The sequence below is a fragment of the Lepisma saccharinum genome, chromosome 15 (genome assembly GCF_977018435.1).
Source record: "Lepisma saccharinum chromosome 15, izLepSacc3.1, whole genome shotgun sequence".
Classification (NCBI taxonomy): domain Eukaryota; kingdom Metazoa; phylum Arthropoda; class Insecta; order Zygentoma; family Lepismatidae; genus Lepisma; species Lepisma saccharinum.
The window spans coordinates 29,092,394-29,109,983 of NC_139243.1; the positions used below are offsets into that span (position 1 = coordinate 29,092,394).

General features: G+C 37.9%; 1 protein-coding gene across 1 annotated transcript in view; it reads right to left on the reverse strand.

Moving 5' to 3' along the window:
• Positions 1 to 17,590, reverse strand: part of LOC145999650 (putative inorganic phosphate cotransporter) — a 284,482-nt gene that overhangs the window by 74,536 nt on the left and 192,356 nt on the right. Inside the window, exons 2-4 of the mRNA XM_083136778.1 lie at positions 17,043 to 17,236; positions 14,200 to 14,445; positions 7,730 to 7,817 (exon numbers count right to left, since the gene is read on the reverse strand). Coding sequence (XP_082992904.1) covers positions 7,730 to 7,817; positions 14,200 to 14,445; positions 17,043 to 17,236 — 528 coding nt within the window. The remainder of the gene's footprint in view (positions 1 to 7,729; positions 7,818 to 14,199; positions 14,446 to 17,042; positions 17,237 to 17,590) is intronic.

The following is a 17,590-nucleotide window of genomic DNA, read 5'->3' on the forward strand; positions in this document are numbered from 1 at the left end:
CCGACTGAACATTTATCAAAGCTTTTGCCCCCCTAATTCACTCTATGATGAGCAGGAAACGTGTTTTTGAGCAGGCCCGTGGAGGTTCCATAGCAATAGTTTATTAAGGAATTCTACCGAGAATCAATAGGTCTGGCAACACTGACGTGGCCGCGCTGAAAAGCTCCTTCCCTCCTGTCCTTTCCCCCACCCGCCAGCGCGATGAGGTTCTGCGCAGGTTTATTTCCTTGTGGTCCCTCTATAGCAACCGGTAGCAACACCGCTTTCCCCCACTTGAACTGGAGGCTGAAAGTCTGGGTCTCCTCAAGTCCATTCTCTCGCCGGGCGGACTGTAGACCTGGGATATTAGGTTTTTATATATTTTTTTAAGGTTTTACATTATGTTTTACATCACACAGAGGTATTTGTTATGGTTGGTAATGAAAAATTCAATGACTAACTTGTTTGAATCGTACTGTCAGCCCATTTTCCTCCTAAGTCCATAATGTTTTTCGAAGCTCTAAACAAAGCAAAATGTCTGGCGCCACTGTTGCCTGCACAGTTCAAAGTGCAAACTTCTCATCCGCTTACTTTTGATGCTTTCCAGCATTCAAATTTGCACCAAAGCATCTGTGTAATGATCATTTTCAACATATAAGATGATCCTCACAGATAAAAGGCCTGGTTTTGTCCGAGGATAATGTGAAAAATAGTGTTATGTATTGTGCAGGAAATTATACATATTTCATTTATCACATCGTTTAGTGACTTTTGCTAACAGTACAAGTATTAGTATTACAATAATTTGTGGATCATTTTGAAAATGATACATAAAAATGAAAATTTGGTTAGAAAATTAATATTTTCGATGGTTTAAACTTTCTCACGGTTCCTTTGACATTTTGTTTATAACAATTGTACCTAATTAGTATATTTCAGGATCTTTGAACCATTTTGTTTTTTGGAACCTACTTCAGAATCTTTAAAGGCTAATTTAATATTTTTAGAACCTATTTTATGAATTTTAGAACCTATTTTAGAATTTTTAGAACCTATTTTAGGATTTTTAGGACCTATTTTAGGATTTTTAGAACCAATTTTAGATTTTTTAGAACCTATTTTACAATTTTTAGAACCTATTTTAGGATTTTTAGGACCTATTTTAGGGTTTTTAGAACCTATTTTAGAATTTTCAGGATCTATTTTAGGGTTTTTAGAACCTATTTTGGAATTTTTAAAACCTATTTTAGGATTTTTAGAACCTATTTTAGAATTTTTAGAACCTATTTTAGAATTTTTAAAACCTATTTTATGATTTTTAGAACCTATTTAAGAATTTTTAGAACCCATTTTAGAATTTTTAGAACCTATTTTAGGATTTTAGAGCTTATTTTAGAATTTTTAGAACCTATTTGAGAATTTTCATAACCTATTTTATGAATTTTAGAACCTATTTTAGAATTTTTAGAACCTATTTTAGGATTTTTAGGACCTATTTTAGGATTTTTAGAACCTATTTTAGAATTTTTAGAACCTATTTTAGAATTTTTAAAACCTATTTTAGAATTTTTAGAACCTATTTTAGAATTTTTAAAACCTATTTTATGATTTTTAAAACCTATTTTATGATTTTTAGAACCTATTTAAGTTTTTAGAACCCATTTTAGAATTTTCAGAACCTATTTTAGGATTTTTAGAGCTTATTTTAGAATTTTTAGAACCTATTTGAGAATTTTCATAACCTATTTTATGAATTTTAGAACCTATTTTAGAATTTTTAGAACCTATTTTAGGATTTTTAGGACCTATTTTAGGATTTTTAGAACCTATTTTAGAATTTTTAGAATCTATTTTAGGATTTTTAGGACCTATTTTAGGATTTTTAGAACCTATTTTAGGATTTTTAGGACCTATTTTAGGGTTTTTAGAACCTATTTTAGAATTTTCAGGACCTATTTTAGGGTTTTTAGAACCTATTTTAGAATTTTTAGAACCTATTTTAGAATTTTTAAAACCTATTTTAGGATTTTGAGAGCTTATTTTAGGAACCTAAAAGTACATTTTTTAGAACCTAAAAATCCGAGGTCTAGTCATAACTAACTAAAAGAAGATTTACTTTATAAAATATAGCTAAAGAAACATTTTTCGTGACTAAAAGAAGATTTACTTTATAAAATATAGCTAAAGAAACATTTTTCGTGACAGCTTTCAAATTATCTGTTCTTGAATTGAAGTTAGAAGATGATAGGATACTTATAATACACAGAGGCTAATTGGGACTGGACTTACACTTTGGACATGGATATCGCCACCAAAAATTGGAGGAGCAGACAAGTCTGGTCTTTAGCGCATACCTTCTCCAACAATGCATGTACCCATCAACTTTCGTTTATATAATTTTATGTATGTACTTTGGCCATAAGTCCAGTTTTCAGAAACTCAGGTTCCACGTGTTGAGAAAGGGAGAGAGTATGATTACACGATTACATCGCCGTCATTTGACAATTATAACACTTTCGTAGAAATGTATAGGAGAGAGTGGTCGAAAATGGGAACACTAACACATTTTGGCCTACCAAATAAAAAGTCAACAATGAATATTATGTTTCGAGACTTCTTTTCTGAGTAAGTCCTAGACTATCAGGGAATAAGGTTGTTTGTGTAAAAAAAATAGGGGGAGGAAGGAAAAACATTATTTTGAAAAATATTAAATGTCCCCGTTTTGGATAAAATGGTAAAACTCATGGGTAAAAATATTTTGGGTAAATGTTATTCCAATTATGGAGGGGTGTAGTGGTAACGTCATCACCTTGTAATCAAGGGGTCGCGGGTTCGATACCTGCTGGAGGCACGTGATACAGTGGTGGTAGATCCGGTCCAGATTAGCCTTTCCGTGCATAAAGTGGACTTAGAAACAACAATTCAGAAATGTATATATTCCAATTATGGGTATATCATCAGTATTCTACTGTCAATAACGTTTTTGATATAAGTTAAATTATTTCATCCATATATTTAATGGAAGTGCTGTCTAATGCTCTGTGCTTTGAACTCCGATTGCGGAACGGCATGGGTTCGAGTCCGCCTGGGTTCAGTCTCTGGGTTTTCGGCCTGTTTATAGGACCGGTGGCAACCCACCATCGTGAGGAAATTTGGGATGTACGAGTGAGTAGCGTATTCTGGTCTCGGAAATCTCCTTGTTACAGCCCCGAAACAAGGAGGGGCCAAGTCCAAAACCGGAGGTTAATATATACCATAATGTTACGTGCCTGATCGGTAAACACAAACTATGCGTGAGACGAATTAGTTTCACGAGAGCGATAACAGATGTCAGTGCGCCCGAGCGTGAATGAAAGGACAAATTGTAGCTTTTGGATGAAGGAAAAGATAGATGTATGCATGAGAATAATTAGAAAAGAAACGTGTTAACAATATAAAATTGCATAAATAGAACAAGAGACATATTGTAAATAGTAAATTACTAATATAAAGTATACGTTCATAGGTGAGAATTTAAGGAAAGTTTATAATCGAGGAAACGATTACAAGAAAATGTACTATTACGATCTTGGGAATTCTTACAACTGGCAAGGAGTAGGTTGTCAGTTTCTTTCATTGTTTCTGTCTATAGTTGCGATTTAATAATTTAGTCGCCTCAAAGGACATTCTTGGTTGCGCTTCATGTTAGCGGCACTAGGCCACGGCTATCGCTTCCACATAGCGATCTGTGGTTTTCCTCCTATTATCTCGATTGGCCTAAGAGGTGGCGCTGTCTTTCCATAGTTAGACGCTCCTAACTATTTGTTTTGTATATCTTGGTTAGGCCGACGTGCCCAAGAAAGGTGGAAAGAGGGCAGGAAGAACAGTTCGAGAATGTATACTTGAAAGAAGGAAACAAGAAGGAGGAGAGACAATACAACCTCCCGCCATAAGTCATGACCCGTTAGGTCTGAAACGCGATATATCAGGAAGAATTTAAGCTGGTGCCAATAGAAGAATCATCATCGTCGCGACACATTTACGAGAACGGCAAACCAAGTAACAATGATGATCCAAGGAGCAAAGATAAGAAATATATTTCCGCATTATGAAAGAAGGCTTAAATTGACATTGTTATTAAGGGATTTGTACATAGTCTGATTGGAAGAAGAAGTTTCCAGTAATCCAATTGTATAAAAATAGAAGGAAGAAAAGAAGAAGAAACCTTTCTTATTGGAAGTATAATCCATTTCTAAATTCCATAATTTATTATTATCATTAATTAATGCATTTATACATTTATATTTATAAATATAGATAAACAAATTAATTTGCTAATTTATAAACTAGCCAATTAATTCCTTTAACGACTGGTTCAAAATGTCAAGAAATTAGAAGATAGATGAAATATTTTTAATAAGTGTTAGATATTATTTAATTATTGCTTTTTATTAATAATGATAATTACATTTCGATACTTTTATTGTGTTATGTTTCTATAATGGTGTAAATCTATTAATGGTGGCCTCTTAAAAGCAAATATTTCCTTATCAGAGATGTGGCTAAAGATTTCATCGCCCAGGACTACAATAGATTTTTCGCACCCCTGCACCGAATTTGTACCACCCTACCTTGATGTAGCTGTCATACTTAGACATTGTAGAAATTTCTTTTCCGTTGAATTCGACGAAAAGAAAAATTAGCATTCATGAAATTGGGTAATAAAAGGGAAGTTGGTTCGGTTGTGCATCACACATCACATTGAAGCAGTGGCCTCCCCGATGCCGCGTCTTCGCCTTGTAATCAAGGAGTCCGGGGTTCGATACCTGGTGGAGGCACAGTGGATCGGATACCACTCTTAAATGTAGGTCCAGTCCCGATTAGCCTTACTGTGCATAAAGTGCACTTAAAACACCAACCAACCAAGCAGTGTGTGTTATTGTTCAAATCTGCAAAATCGATTGCAAATTAAAGATAACTAGGTGGAGGGACAAAAAATTAGAAACTTCAAGAAGACATTAGTTTCCTATTAAATTAACATGTAAGTGCTATGTTTTATTCCCGACGAAAGGAGATGAGAAATGGAGGAGAAATAACAGATCGATCTAATTTCTGTGTTCCAGGGGCCTAGAGTGACAATGACAATCACCTTTGCAGCTACGGCTCAATTCCTTACTAGTCCAATTTGATATAATTTTAAAATCTTATCTGTGACTAGAAGTACCTCTTAATCCCATGCTGTTACCAGCCCTAAAGAGAGAGAGAACAAGAGATGTATGCAACATTCACTCAGATACAGACATTATTCTTTGCTCTTCCTTCCTTATATGTGTTTATGATATTATTTTTAATAAATTATGTTTGAAGTCAAACTAATTGCTTATCTTTGTCGTTATAACACAAACTCTTACCCTCGGAAAATTTTGATTGGGGGGGATAGTTTTAATAGGACAAGATCGCCATGGGAATTCGTACCCTGAATGTGACTACCAACGCTATGGAATAATCTTTATAAATGAAGAACATGTCTGAATATGAATTAACCGACAAAGGACATTTTCTCATCAAGACTGCAGTTCGAAAAAAGTCGGAACAGGGAGTAAAGAATGGTGAACTGTCCCGACCAAATTGGAACATAAAGTAGATTCGCATAAATGGTTATAAAATTAAATTACTAAATATAGTAGACTGCAGACATCTGGAGTCTGCCTCTCTCCAGAAACAACACATTCATTTATGAAAGAAGAAATCGAAATTCTTGCAAAATCTTAAAAATCGTCCGTTTTTTTTGTAGGTTTTAATAGGTTTGCCTTAAAATTTTTCATGGCTCGAGGGAGGGCCATGGCCCCCTTGGGTAAGGGCCTGCCTTGTTACGTGTCTAGATGGACGAAATGCATTGTAAATAGTTAAAAGTATTAATGAAAGATGGCAGCACAAGCGGCTGAATGTAAATTATATTATTAGACAAGTCAAAAGAGATAGAATTGATTATAAGACAAATGTAAATCATAACCATGAATGAATAACAATTAAATATGTAAGAGTAGATAAAAATGAACATTGTGGAAGAGATAAAACCAAAATGATTGCCATAACATTCACATACGAGTAGAATAGCAATTTAAGGAAGGTTAATGATCTAAGAATAAATAATGCTTACTTTATCCTATGTTATCTTTCTGTCATAAGTTAATTTTCCCTGAGGTATCTGATAACTCTACCACTGTCCTAAGCCGAGCAGGTGGAAACATCCTATAACGACTGGAGGTTCGACGTGCTGACCACACATCACCCCATTACTGGTTGAAGATCTCCACACCTCTAGGTACAATTGTGGGAGGGAGACTGGCAGTAAGGAGATAGGCCACTGTCCTTCCAGGGCTGTCGAGGCACGCATTATTATTATATTTAATGTAAACATGGACTTCACTTAACGTTTGACGAAACTTTACGTATACACTGTGAAAATTGGAACACAGCAATGGGAGCCGATCGTATTATTTGCTACTTTGAAATGATGCACTTTTCATACAATATTTAGGGGTATAATCACTTTACGAATTAAGCATTTTGCTTTGGGGGGTCAGTCTGCAGCTTACTTGTGATTCCATTTTGGATGGTAGTTTATTTGGGGGGGGTATTCAATATGTATACAGTATTGGCTAAATTATTGTACTCTGTAAAAAAGAAACACATTTCCTTGTTTTGAAAGTGTTCTAACTAAATATACTTGACGACTGTTATGGGATTAAACTGTTTGTCTGCTTCGATATAATCTTGTCTCCCACAATCCCTTATTTTACTGTGTCCCACCAATAGGTGGCAGCACGATCTTAGCATATTCGCAAAACTGCCTGGAACATACCGTATTATGTATGCTATTTTTGGTTATAACAAAGTAAGTAATATTAATTCTGGTTGTTGTAAGGGTGTTCTTTATATGTGTCTTCTGAGCAACGCGTAATTTCATAAACCACGTGGTTTGAAGTTTAGAAAAAAGAGTGAAAAGGAATTGTACACAAACAATGATTAAAATGGGCTCAAAAAGAGCCGAAGGTGGTCATGCAAAGTGCCGACAGTACTTGCAGTGTATAACAATGCAATGTGTATCACAAAACATTAAATCTGTCAAATTTCTCTACATAAAGTGACTTTATTTGCGTTTCATATTTTCAACTAATGAGTCCAATAATATGGCCAATACTGTATATGTTACCAGTCAGGAAACTAAACTATTGCCTTTATTAAATCTTGTGATAATAACATTTACACGTAATCTAAAACAGCATATTTACATTCTCAGAAAACAGAATCTTATACACACAATGAGGTATCGAAATAGTAACATGAAAACTTGACTGAATCTCTATATCCAAGTTCAAACTTAACGTCCATTTAAACTACGTACGTGCAAGTTTTTTTTTTGTGTGTGAACAGTATAAAATATAAGCACTATGCCATGAAAACTTTAGGGCAAAACAGCCTGCTGTTGGCTCGGTGAGCTTGATCAGTTGCAGAATGGTGTATTTCTTTAACCCACAAGACTGGATATTTTACAGATGACTGGATCATTAATGGACACGAATGATTTTCTTCAATTGTGTTTGTTAAATAGAAAGAAAAGGTATATTGTAAGCTATCAATCCCATTTTCTTAAATGGGGGATGAAAGCATTCCTGGCAGGAAAAAAAATAATTTTCTTTTGCGGGGGGTATCATTTTTTATGGTGGGGAAATCCCCCCCCCGATAAATAATAAGAAGATGCACTTACCACCATAGAGAAAGGCCCCCATTCGACTCCTTTCACTCGGAGGGATCCATTTCGCTAGCAAAGTGTGGCTACAAGGAACAATGGGGCCCTGGAATGCAAAATAACAGAATCCGTAAAATTTCTTCAGACATTTCCTACGAAACATTGCATTGCTAAAGGTCGTGTCTACTTTTACGGTGGACGAACTACATGTTGGCAGCGGAAGTGCGAAATTCGCCGCACACCAACCAGACAACAGCGGTGCCGCCGAGAGTTACGAAGTTGCTGGAGGAGGTGCTGCGCGCACCTCGTTCTACAATGTGCTGTGTTTCTCATCGCACTGGATTGGTCGCTACCCCGCTCCCCAATTCCCTTGCCAGTATGTAGGCCCCCCGCCGTAAGACTGGGCAAGAGCTATAGAGACTAAATTTCGTACTTTCAATCGCATCTGTTTTAATTATTTCTGCACTATTTACTCAATAGGTAGAACAATGTGTGGAAATATGTCAACAATCTTTCAGGTTATTAACATTTGTTTTATTAGGGTCTATACATTTCTACCTGATGATTTTTTTGTCCTCTTATGTACGTATCGTCTGTTTGTTCAGAGACAGTGGCGGCGATTGGGTCCCGAAACTGGGGGGGGGGGGGAGCAAGGTGGCAATACTTGGTGAGGGCAAGGGCAGTTTACTTTCCCTTGGTAGATAAGGCAAGCTTAGTGTTTGAGGAAAAGTAGCAAATATTTGGGGCAACTGCCCCCACGCTCCCCCTACGGCGCCACTGTTCAAAGATGTGCCCAGTTGTGTATTTATTTTTCACACATTCACTGCTATGTTTTCTTCTGTTCTTAAGAGTTCCTTTCAGTCTAACTGTACTCTCAATTCAACTCCTTAGTTTTGCCTGCTTGCTTTATCCACTCATGACCATGCTTACCAACATTATAGAATAATATTCCGGGAGATCTATAACAGCCTTCAAACCAGAGGCGCCAACTTCATATTAATATTGGGACTGGGACAAAAATTGAAATAAGAAAGAGATGTGTCTATTTCTTGAAGAATTTTGGGTCACCACAAAGGCTCTTGCCTCCTAAAGTCGCCGCGTATGCTTCAAACCATTTAGGTTAATATGTCCTTGAACAATAATGTCCTGAATATCAGCTGTTATCTGTTTGCGACGAATTAAATCTATAAAATAAAGCAACAGTGGGTGGTGGAAAGTAAAGAAGTCTCGAGACTTGGACGCAACAATGCATTCGTTTTTGCTTCCTGCAGCTCTTGTGAAAGACATTATGGCGCAATAATGTCTTTCTTCAACGTCTTCCTCTTTCCACTTACTTAAAAATGACTCATTTTTCACGAGTCTTCAAAAGAATATTGTTAAGTTTAATTGTTTGATTATAACACCATTGTTTCCATGATATGAAAAACTCAATATGCTGACCAAGGCAGAAACTTATTTTATTTTAAAACATAAACTAAACGTAACGTTTCAACCTTCTAGCAAGGTCTTCTTCAGACTCTGTACCAAGTACAAATGAAACAAGGTACAAAACAGGATGATACAGAGTATAGTGTGTGAAGAAGACTTTGCTAGAAGATTGAAACGGTACGTTTAGTTTATGTTTTAAAATAAAATAAATTTCTGCCTTGGTCAGCATATTGAGTTTTTTAATTCTTTGGCTTACGAAAGGAAAAGCACATCTAAAGAAAAGAACAAAGCTAAAGCTTAATTTTTTGATTATAATACCATTAAGCTTTCTTTCCATGATATGAAAAACTCAATAGCTGACCAAGGTAGAAATTTATTTTATTTTAAAACATAAACTAAACGTAACGTTTCAACCTTCTAGCAAGATCTTCTTCAGACTCTGTACCAAGTACAAATGAAACACGGTACAAAACAGGAAGATACAGAGTACAGAGTCTGTATCTTCAGACTCTGTACCAAGTACAAATGAAGCAAGGTACAAAACAGGAAGAATCACAGTACAGAGTCTGTATCTTCAGACTCTATACCAAGTACAAATGAAACACGGTACAAAACAGGAAGATACAGAGTACAGAGTTTGAAGAAGACCATGCTAGAAGATTGGAACGTTACGTTTAGTTTATGTTTTAAAATAAAATAAATTTGTGCCTTGGACAGCATATTGTTTGGCTTACGAAAACAAATTTCTTCGCTCGACAAATGCACATCTAAAGAAAAGAACAAAGTTAAAGCTTAACGCCAACTGAGACGCGGAGGAACGCTGCAACAGAACTTCTATTGACTGCTTCTATTGAAATCAAATGGTGTAACGCCCACTAGAAGGACACGCGCGGAAGCGAAATGGGAATTTCCGTGCCAGAAGTCTGCAGGTTATCTTAAAGGTTATAGCTCCGTGAGATTCCCGGCCATTTCGGGAAGTTTCTCAAGCCTACTAGTGACGTCAGTTTTCTATTCAAAGAAATTTTCTAACATTGGCATCCTTGAAGTACTTGCGACAACCTCTAATTCTGTGTTTGTTGCCACCTCAGTGAATGTTTCATAACTACAGCAGTAAATCATGTTTACCACCTACAAGGAAACATGGTCTGATGGCCTTCATGAAGATACTAGGCACATTAGTTTTATCAGCACAGATAAGAACTGTTTTTTTAAAACTTGCTTCCTGAATGCACTCCGTAGCTGGAAGACTATATCCGTGTACTTTGGTCGAAGATTATAGGGGGAGTACCGTGTTGTTATCAATGGGTAATTTGTATTGCTGATAAAAGCGGTGTTTTGTACACCCATAGTGCTGGGTTGAAACGTTCCATTGATTTTCAATGGAATAATTACAACGCAGAAATTGCCGTGGCTGTACATGTTAGGATTGTATGAACAGTTTTATTGTCAACAGTCTTACAGAGATAGCTTATTTTTATTTGACTTTATCTTTGGTTAGGTTTACATTCTAGTAGAATGAGATTATTTTGATAACATCTCCAGCTGACCGCGCGAGTCTAGTTAGTGAGCCTACCAACAGTCCAGAGCGCGAGCAACAGGGATAGCGATAGGTGCTGGGTAGAGATGACGTCAGCGGATCGTTTGTTGATTGGCTGTTCCGGGGCTTATGACTCGCCCCAAAGCTGCCAATGCAATACAGCCAGAGATGATACGAAATTTATCTCAACTTATTGGCGTCTCAACTACTGTACCTACACATTTGAAAGTTGTTGCGATGAAATACATTGGTCATATTGTCTTTATTGGCTAGTTATTATCGATGCAATTTAATCTATTGATTATGCGATAAACTATTACACACACAATGATAAAAAAGGCATAGTAGATCTAATTTTGTATTTATATTTTCTCTTATTTTTTGGCTCTTTTCTGTCACTCTTAGCTAATCATGCCAGTAAAGATTAATACTTATGATTAAGTAGAATAGATGAATATATCATATCCAGGCCGGGACTCGAAATCTAAACCTGCAATGGGATCATGAGGGTACCGTTCAGTGACCGAAGCGAAGGTCTATGCTATTGCCGGTCACTCAGGACCTTCTTGACTTGGCGGTACAAAATTCAACACCCACACCCACACAACAACACATGTGTGTATCAGTGGCGGCGATTTGGGGGGGGGGGGCGAGGGGGGCAGTTGCCCCACTTTTTTGTCACTTTTGCTCCCGCACTATGCCAAACCTTATCTACCAAGGGAAAGTACACTGTCAATACCCCAGATTTGGAACCCAACATATATAGTGTCAGCTATTAGAGGCGTGGGGGAGTATTTTCCTCCGCACTATCGACACTTAATGCTAAGATTTGTCTACAAGATATAGTTAACTGCCTTTGTACTGGCACCCAATCGTCGCTACTGTACGTAGGTATGTGTACATAATATATACTATAAATATATAACTATATATATATATATATACCGCGTGAGGCACTTAAAAGTACCACCTGAAATAGCGAAGAAACCAGAAACAGTAGCGATGTGAGGTTTGCGGGAAACAATAATATCAAATGGGGCTCGTAAATCGGAGGTATGGGGTGGGTCAAAAAATATCGACAAATGGGGCATCTGGAGCAAAGTCATATTTTTTTTAAATGGAACGATATACAATAACATGCATAATATAAAAGAACACACGCAGAGAAACACAACGCAGTTGGTCTCATGCATCTACTGCACATAGGAACGAAGATATGGCCATGTGAAAATATGTAAACAAACTAACAAGTGGCCCACTTGACCGTCAGTACCACGGTATGTACAAGTATGAGATGTCGGAAGCCATTGGACAAGATGAAGACAGAACGTGTTAAAGGAAGAAAAAATACAGTAGACATCGTCAGCACCATGTATTTGACAGTGTTACAGCATAATGAAAATGACCATGACAGTATGTCGAAGAACCACTGCGTAAGAAGCGAAAACCTGTCAAAGTGTGTGTTCACAGTGGTGGCCGTCAGCTGCGATACAGGCAACGAGGCGCCCACGCAAAGATCGTTGCACAGAATGTAGCATCTCGTAGGGAATGTCCCTACAGGCCGCATTAATGCGATGTTGCATATCCTCTGGAGTTGTTGGCACATCCCGGTAGACAATGTCCTTCAGCTTTCCCCACAGGAAGAAGTGTAACGGTGTCAAATCTGGGGAACGAGCCGGCCATTTGACAGACCCTCCACGTCCAATCCAATGATTTGGAAATGTATTTTCCACACATGCTGTAGCGCGTCTTCCACTGTGAGCTGGACACCCGTCATGTTGGTACCACATGTCCCTCCTTGTCTGAAGTGGTATGTCCTCCAATAGTACAGGCAGTTCATGTTGTAAAAACTGTATGTATCGGTCAGCATTCAGTGTCCCTTGTATAAAAAAAGGGCCAATGAGATGTTCACCCACTATACCACACCACACGTTCACACTCCATGGGCGCTGGCGTTCCACTTGGTGAAGCCAATGTGGATTTGTCACCGACCAATAGTGCATGTTCCTTAGGTTGACATTTCCGTGATTGGTAAAAGTTGCCTCGTCAGTGAAGAGGTTACGTGACAAATCGGGTGTGTCGTGTCGTAACAACCATGTGCAAAACCGAACACGGTCCACAAAATCATTCCCGTGAAGTTCCTGATGGAGGGAGATATGATATGGGTGAAACTTGTGTGTGTGCAGAATGCGCAATACACTTCGCTGACTCATCCCAGCATCCCTGGCAATTTCACGGGAGCTAACGTGCGGATTCACAGCAACAGCGGCGAGAACATTTGTTGCACCTGCCTCACCTGTGGTTGGCTTGTTCCACACAAGTGCTCGTGGTGTTACACTTCCGGTGTCTCTTAATTTAATAAATAACTTACCAAACAGACGTCGAGATGGCTGTCGTCTGTCCGGATATCTCTCTGCGTACGCACGGTAGGCTTCTGAGGCATTCTTTCGGCATTCCCCATAAATCAGGATCATGTCCGCTTTTTCTATGTTTGTGAACACCATAATCTTCGCTCTTACCACTACGACTGCTTGCTATGAACTAACACTATCTCGTGGACCTGCTATCAAAACTTGCTCTGCGTAAAGGAGGTTCTGTCAGGCACCTGAGAAGTCTTACATGCCGTGGTACTGACGGTCAAGTGGGCCACTTGTTAGTTTGTTTACATATTTTCACATGGCCATATCTTCGTTCCTATGTGCAGTAGATGCATGAGACCAACGGCGTTGTGTTTCTCTGCGTGTGCTCTTTTATATTATGCATGTTATTGTATATCGTTCCATTTAAAAAAATACGACTTTGCTCCAGATGCCCCATTTGTCGATATATTTCGACCCACCCCATACCTTCGATTTACGAGCCCCATTTGATATTATTGTTCCCCGCAAACCTCACATCGCTACTGTTTCTGGTTTCTTCGCTATTTCAGGTGGTACTTTTAGGTGCCTCACGCGGTATATATACATTGTGTATGTGTGTAAAATTATTTGTAGAGAATTCTAATTCGATACCCTAAAACTTACTTTTACGTATATTCTATATAAATTTAGATTTAGGCCAGAAATAAAAATCATTTGGGTAATTGTCCTCCCCTCCCTACGTTTTCGCTTTTCTTTGATTTATTTTACTTCGCTTCTTATGCCACTTTTGGCTAATTTGCGAAGATGGGGATGAATGATGATATGATGAAATTGATGAATAGACATCACAAACGTCCATGCCCAAGCCAGGATTCGAACCCGGGACCCCTGGCATTGTGCTAACCACTCCGCCACGGGGGCCGGTCCCCTGCCTACTTAATTCTCGAGTACAGGGTGCCTCAAAAATGATCCACTTTATCTCAAATAAATGGTGGAAACAAATTAAATTTAGTGTTGGAACTATAAATTCTCTTTGAGAAGAATTACACTCAATTCCTGTCTGGTGCAAGTACATGCAATCCTATCAATTTGTACTGTACTTTTGGTTTAGATAACAGTCTGAAGAATGCCTTACCAGAGCATATAATTAGATGTGTACTTACCTCACCAAGACCTTGAATAACCCTGACAGCGATGAGAGCGCCAAATCCAGACTCGGCAGCCACTGGAACTAAAAGACCGAAAACCGAGTTGAGGAGCATTCCGTAGCCTAGGAATTTCCGGGCGCCGTATTTCTTCGCCAGGATTCCAAAGGGGATCTGCGTAACGACATAACCGTAGAAGAAGGAGCTAAGGATATAGCTCTGTATTTGGCTGTCCCATATAAAAGTCCCTGTGCCTGTCGGCCCCTGTGAAAGTATAAAATGGAAATCAAGCATTTCCGTAATATTTTAATAGTTACATACCATTAATAATAATAGTAACAACTATTACATGACGTTAATGATGACACATGTCAAACGGTTACCACTAATAGTTATTATTATTATCATTAAACACTTTACAATTGATTAATATTATATATATTTACTTTTGAACAATCTCATTACATATGAACAACCTTTTCATTTACTTAATTATGTTTAAAGAGAATGCATTCATATATTTATTTTCAAATTTTGAAAAAATCCATCAAAATATGTCTGAAGTTTTACTCTTTGAGACTACATACTATTAATTATTCCTAATTACAATATACAGGGTGTCATTTTAATGGCGCCCACGGACCACGGAAACGTATAGAGGACATCAAAACAAACAACTTTTCTCATTAACATTTTTGTCTTTGGTGCGTCGATTCGACGCTATAGCCGTCCAAAAAATACCGTTTTGCCGCCTGGATGCTGGCAACCCAACACAACATTTGATCGTATCTGTGACGTCATTTCCCGCGGCGAAACAGCGCACGGTAGGGTTGCAAGGAACACACAAATTATCTTAAAAATGACAAACTACCAACCACATTATTAGCTGTAAAACCAAGCGAGAAACGCCTTCAGTAGACCGAACATCATAACCTACCAGCCAGAAGATCAGCAGTCATCTTAGTGGAAGGGGGAAGTGAACCAAGGATATGAGAAATTGTAAAGAACTTATTCAAAATGAAGTGTCAATATCGGATTTTGTCTCAGCGTACATGTCAAATATCAACAACAATAAATTTTATTGGACTTACAACTTACGTGTGGCTGTTTACGCCCATCTACATGTCAAATATTTGCAAATCTCGTTGCAAGGTTGATATCTACAGGATTGTGTCCAGATGCCTTGTGGTACTTTTGTGCTGATAACGGAAGTATCCGAGGTTCACGTTGTTACATTACTGTTAAAACACGTACAACCACAGAAACAATCTAATGATGAATCAGTAGCGAATATACTGCCCTGTTCACAGCTGCAAACTATTACATGTGTATCCGGTGCATAGATAAACACGGTCGTCGGAGAGCTTGTATTACTACTACTTATATCCCTGTATTTTCAACCATTCTTGCCGCTTGCCTCATAATGCCCTGAATATACATTATATTATGTGTTGCTTACCTTTGGAATTTTGAGTTCTTTCATTTCTATTTTGTCATCTGTTCAGTGTGTCACAGACAACTAGTATCAGAAGGACGAAGTGAATAGACTAAATTGTAGATGCCAACTTGGTAACTAGATTTGCAAATATTTGACATGTAAGCTGAGACAAAATTTGATATGACCACTTCCACTTGAATTCTATTTTCTTTCTACCATTTTTCGTATCGTTTGTTTACTTCCTGTTAGGTTACAGAACGTGTTTTCTCATTTTGTTCTACGGTACATAATGTGGCTGATTTAAGCTATGTCATTTTTCACAGAATGTGTATATTCCTGGCAACCCTGTAACGCATCGCTTCAAGACGGGATATGACGTTACAAATGCAATCAAATGTTGTGTGTGGTTGCCAGCATTCAGGCGGCAAAACGGGCTTTTTTGAACGACTGTAGCGCCAAAACTATGCTCCAACGAGAAAAACGTTACTAAGAAAAGTGGTTTGTTTTGATGTCCTCTATACGTTTCCGTGGTCCGTGGGCGCCACTAAAATGACACCCTGTATATGTTTTCTGTAACATATTCTGAAATATGCTTAGCTTATGATGAAAATTACATATTTATAATTGAAGAATAAATGATCATTCATTATAAATTAACAATAAGTATATTTTCAAAACAGTTCCAAGCACTGGCGGCGATTTGGGGGGGGGGGTGCATTTGCCCCCACCCACTATTTGCCACTTTTACCCCTGCTCTATGGAGCAAGGGAAAGTAATCTGTCCTTGCCCCCCCTCTCCAGTCTAGGCAACTTGCCACCTAGTTTTGGAACCCAATCGTCGCCACTGGTTCCAAGTATTGAAATAAAATGATAAATTGTTAATTTGATTACGTCATTTATGCAAAATGCCTTCTAAACCGACCCGTTAAACCCTCCTTATATACGGCCATGAATTCTAGTGTCTAGCAAGAATGCATAACGATATCTTGAGTAGATAAATAGAATTGAAATACTAATGTACTATGATACAAATTGTCCAAATTAGCAGTTGGTCAAAAAAATATACCCCATAAACCAAGGCATAGGTGTAACTTCGGACCTAACGTTGAGGGAAGGGATATGCTCGAACCCACTGCTTAACTTTGGGGGAGTGAGGGCAGAGTCAAAAAGTTTTCTTTTTAAGAAAATTTCGTCCAGGACTATTTTGCAAAATAGCTTAAATTTGCAAAATCAAGGAAATTACTCATAAATTTGCTCTTCAGGTTCGAGGAGATTAACAAAAGTGACCGTTAACTTGTCAAGTTTATATTAACGGGGGGTAATTGCCCCCTTGTCTCCGAGAAGTTACACCTATGAACATTAATCACTATGGTTGCATTTTAAATTCAGTTGCAGCTTGTTTAATAACAGAATGTGTACTTCACCTTCTCTGTCTTGTTGTAAATCGTCGTGTTATCGAACACTTCACACTCGTTCTCCGGTATGTCAGGGTCTTTAGGTAGGGCTGTATCGTTTACCATAGCCACAATCGCCACGGACATGTTGGTTCTCATTACATAAGCGTTGGCCATTCCCAGGAACAGCATGAAGGTCACGAAGTGCCTCGTCCCCATACAAGCTGCAAAACAAACAAATGACAGTCAATAATTCAGTATCAGTTATTCTTTATTTAGTACTTTTTACAAGCAGAAGTCAATTCGTGTTGGTGTTGGAAAATATGATGAAATTCGGATGTCATGTTAATGGACTATTATCCATTCTCTAGCGCATCTACCATTTATGCCTGTTCTTACAACGTTGTTAAAGGTCGAGGAATCCATAATGGGTTCTATTGGTTCCGTAACCGAAACCTTTCATCTCGCACACTTTAAATTCGGTCCAAGGTGCGTCTTGTTTCATTTCAATATGGAACTTGGACCAAATTTTAACTGATTCGGTAAAATGGTTCCTGGACAGTAGGCTACTTAAATTG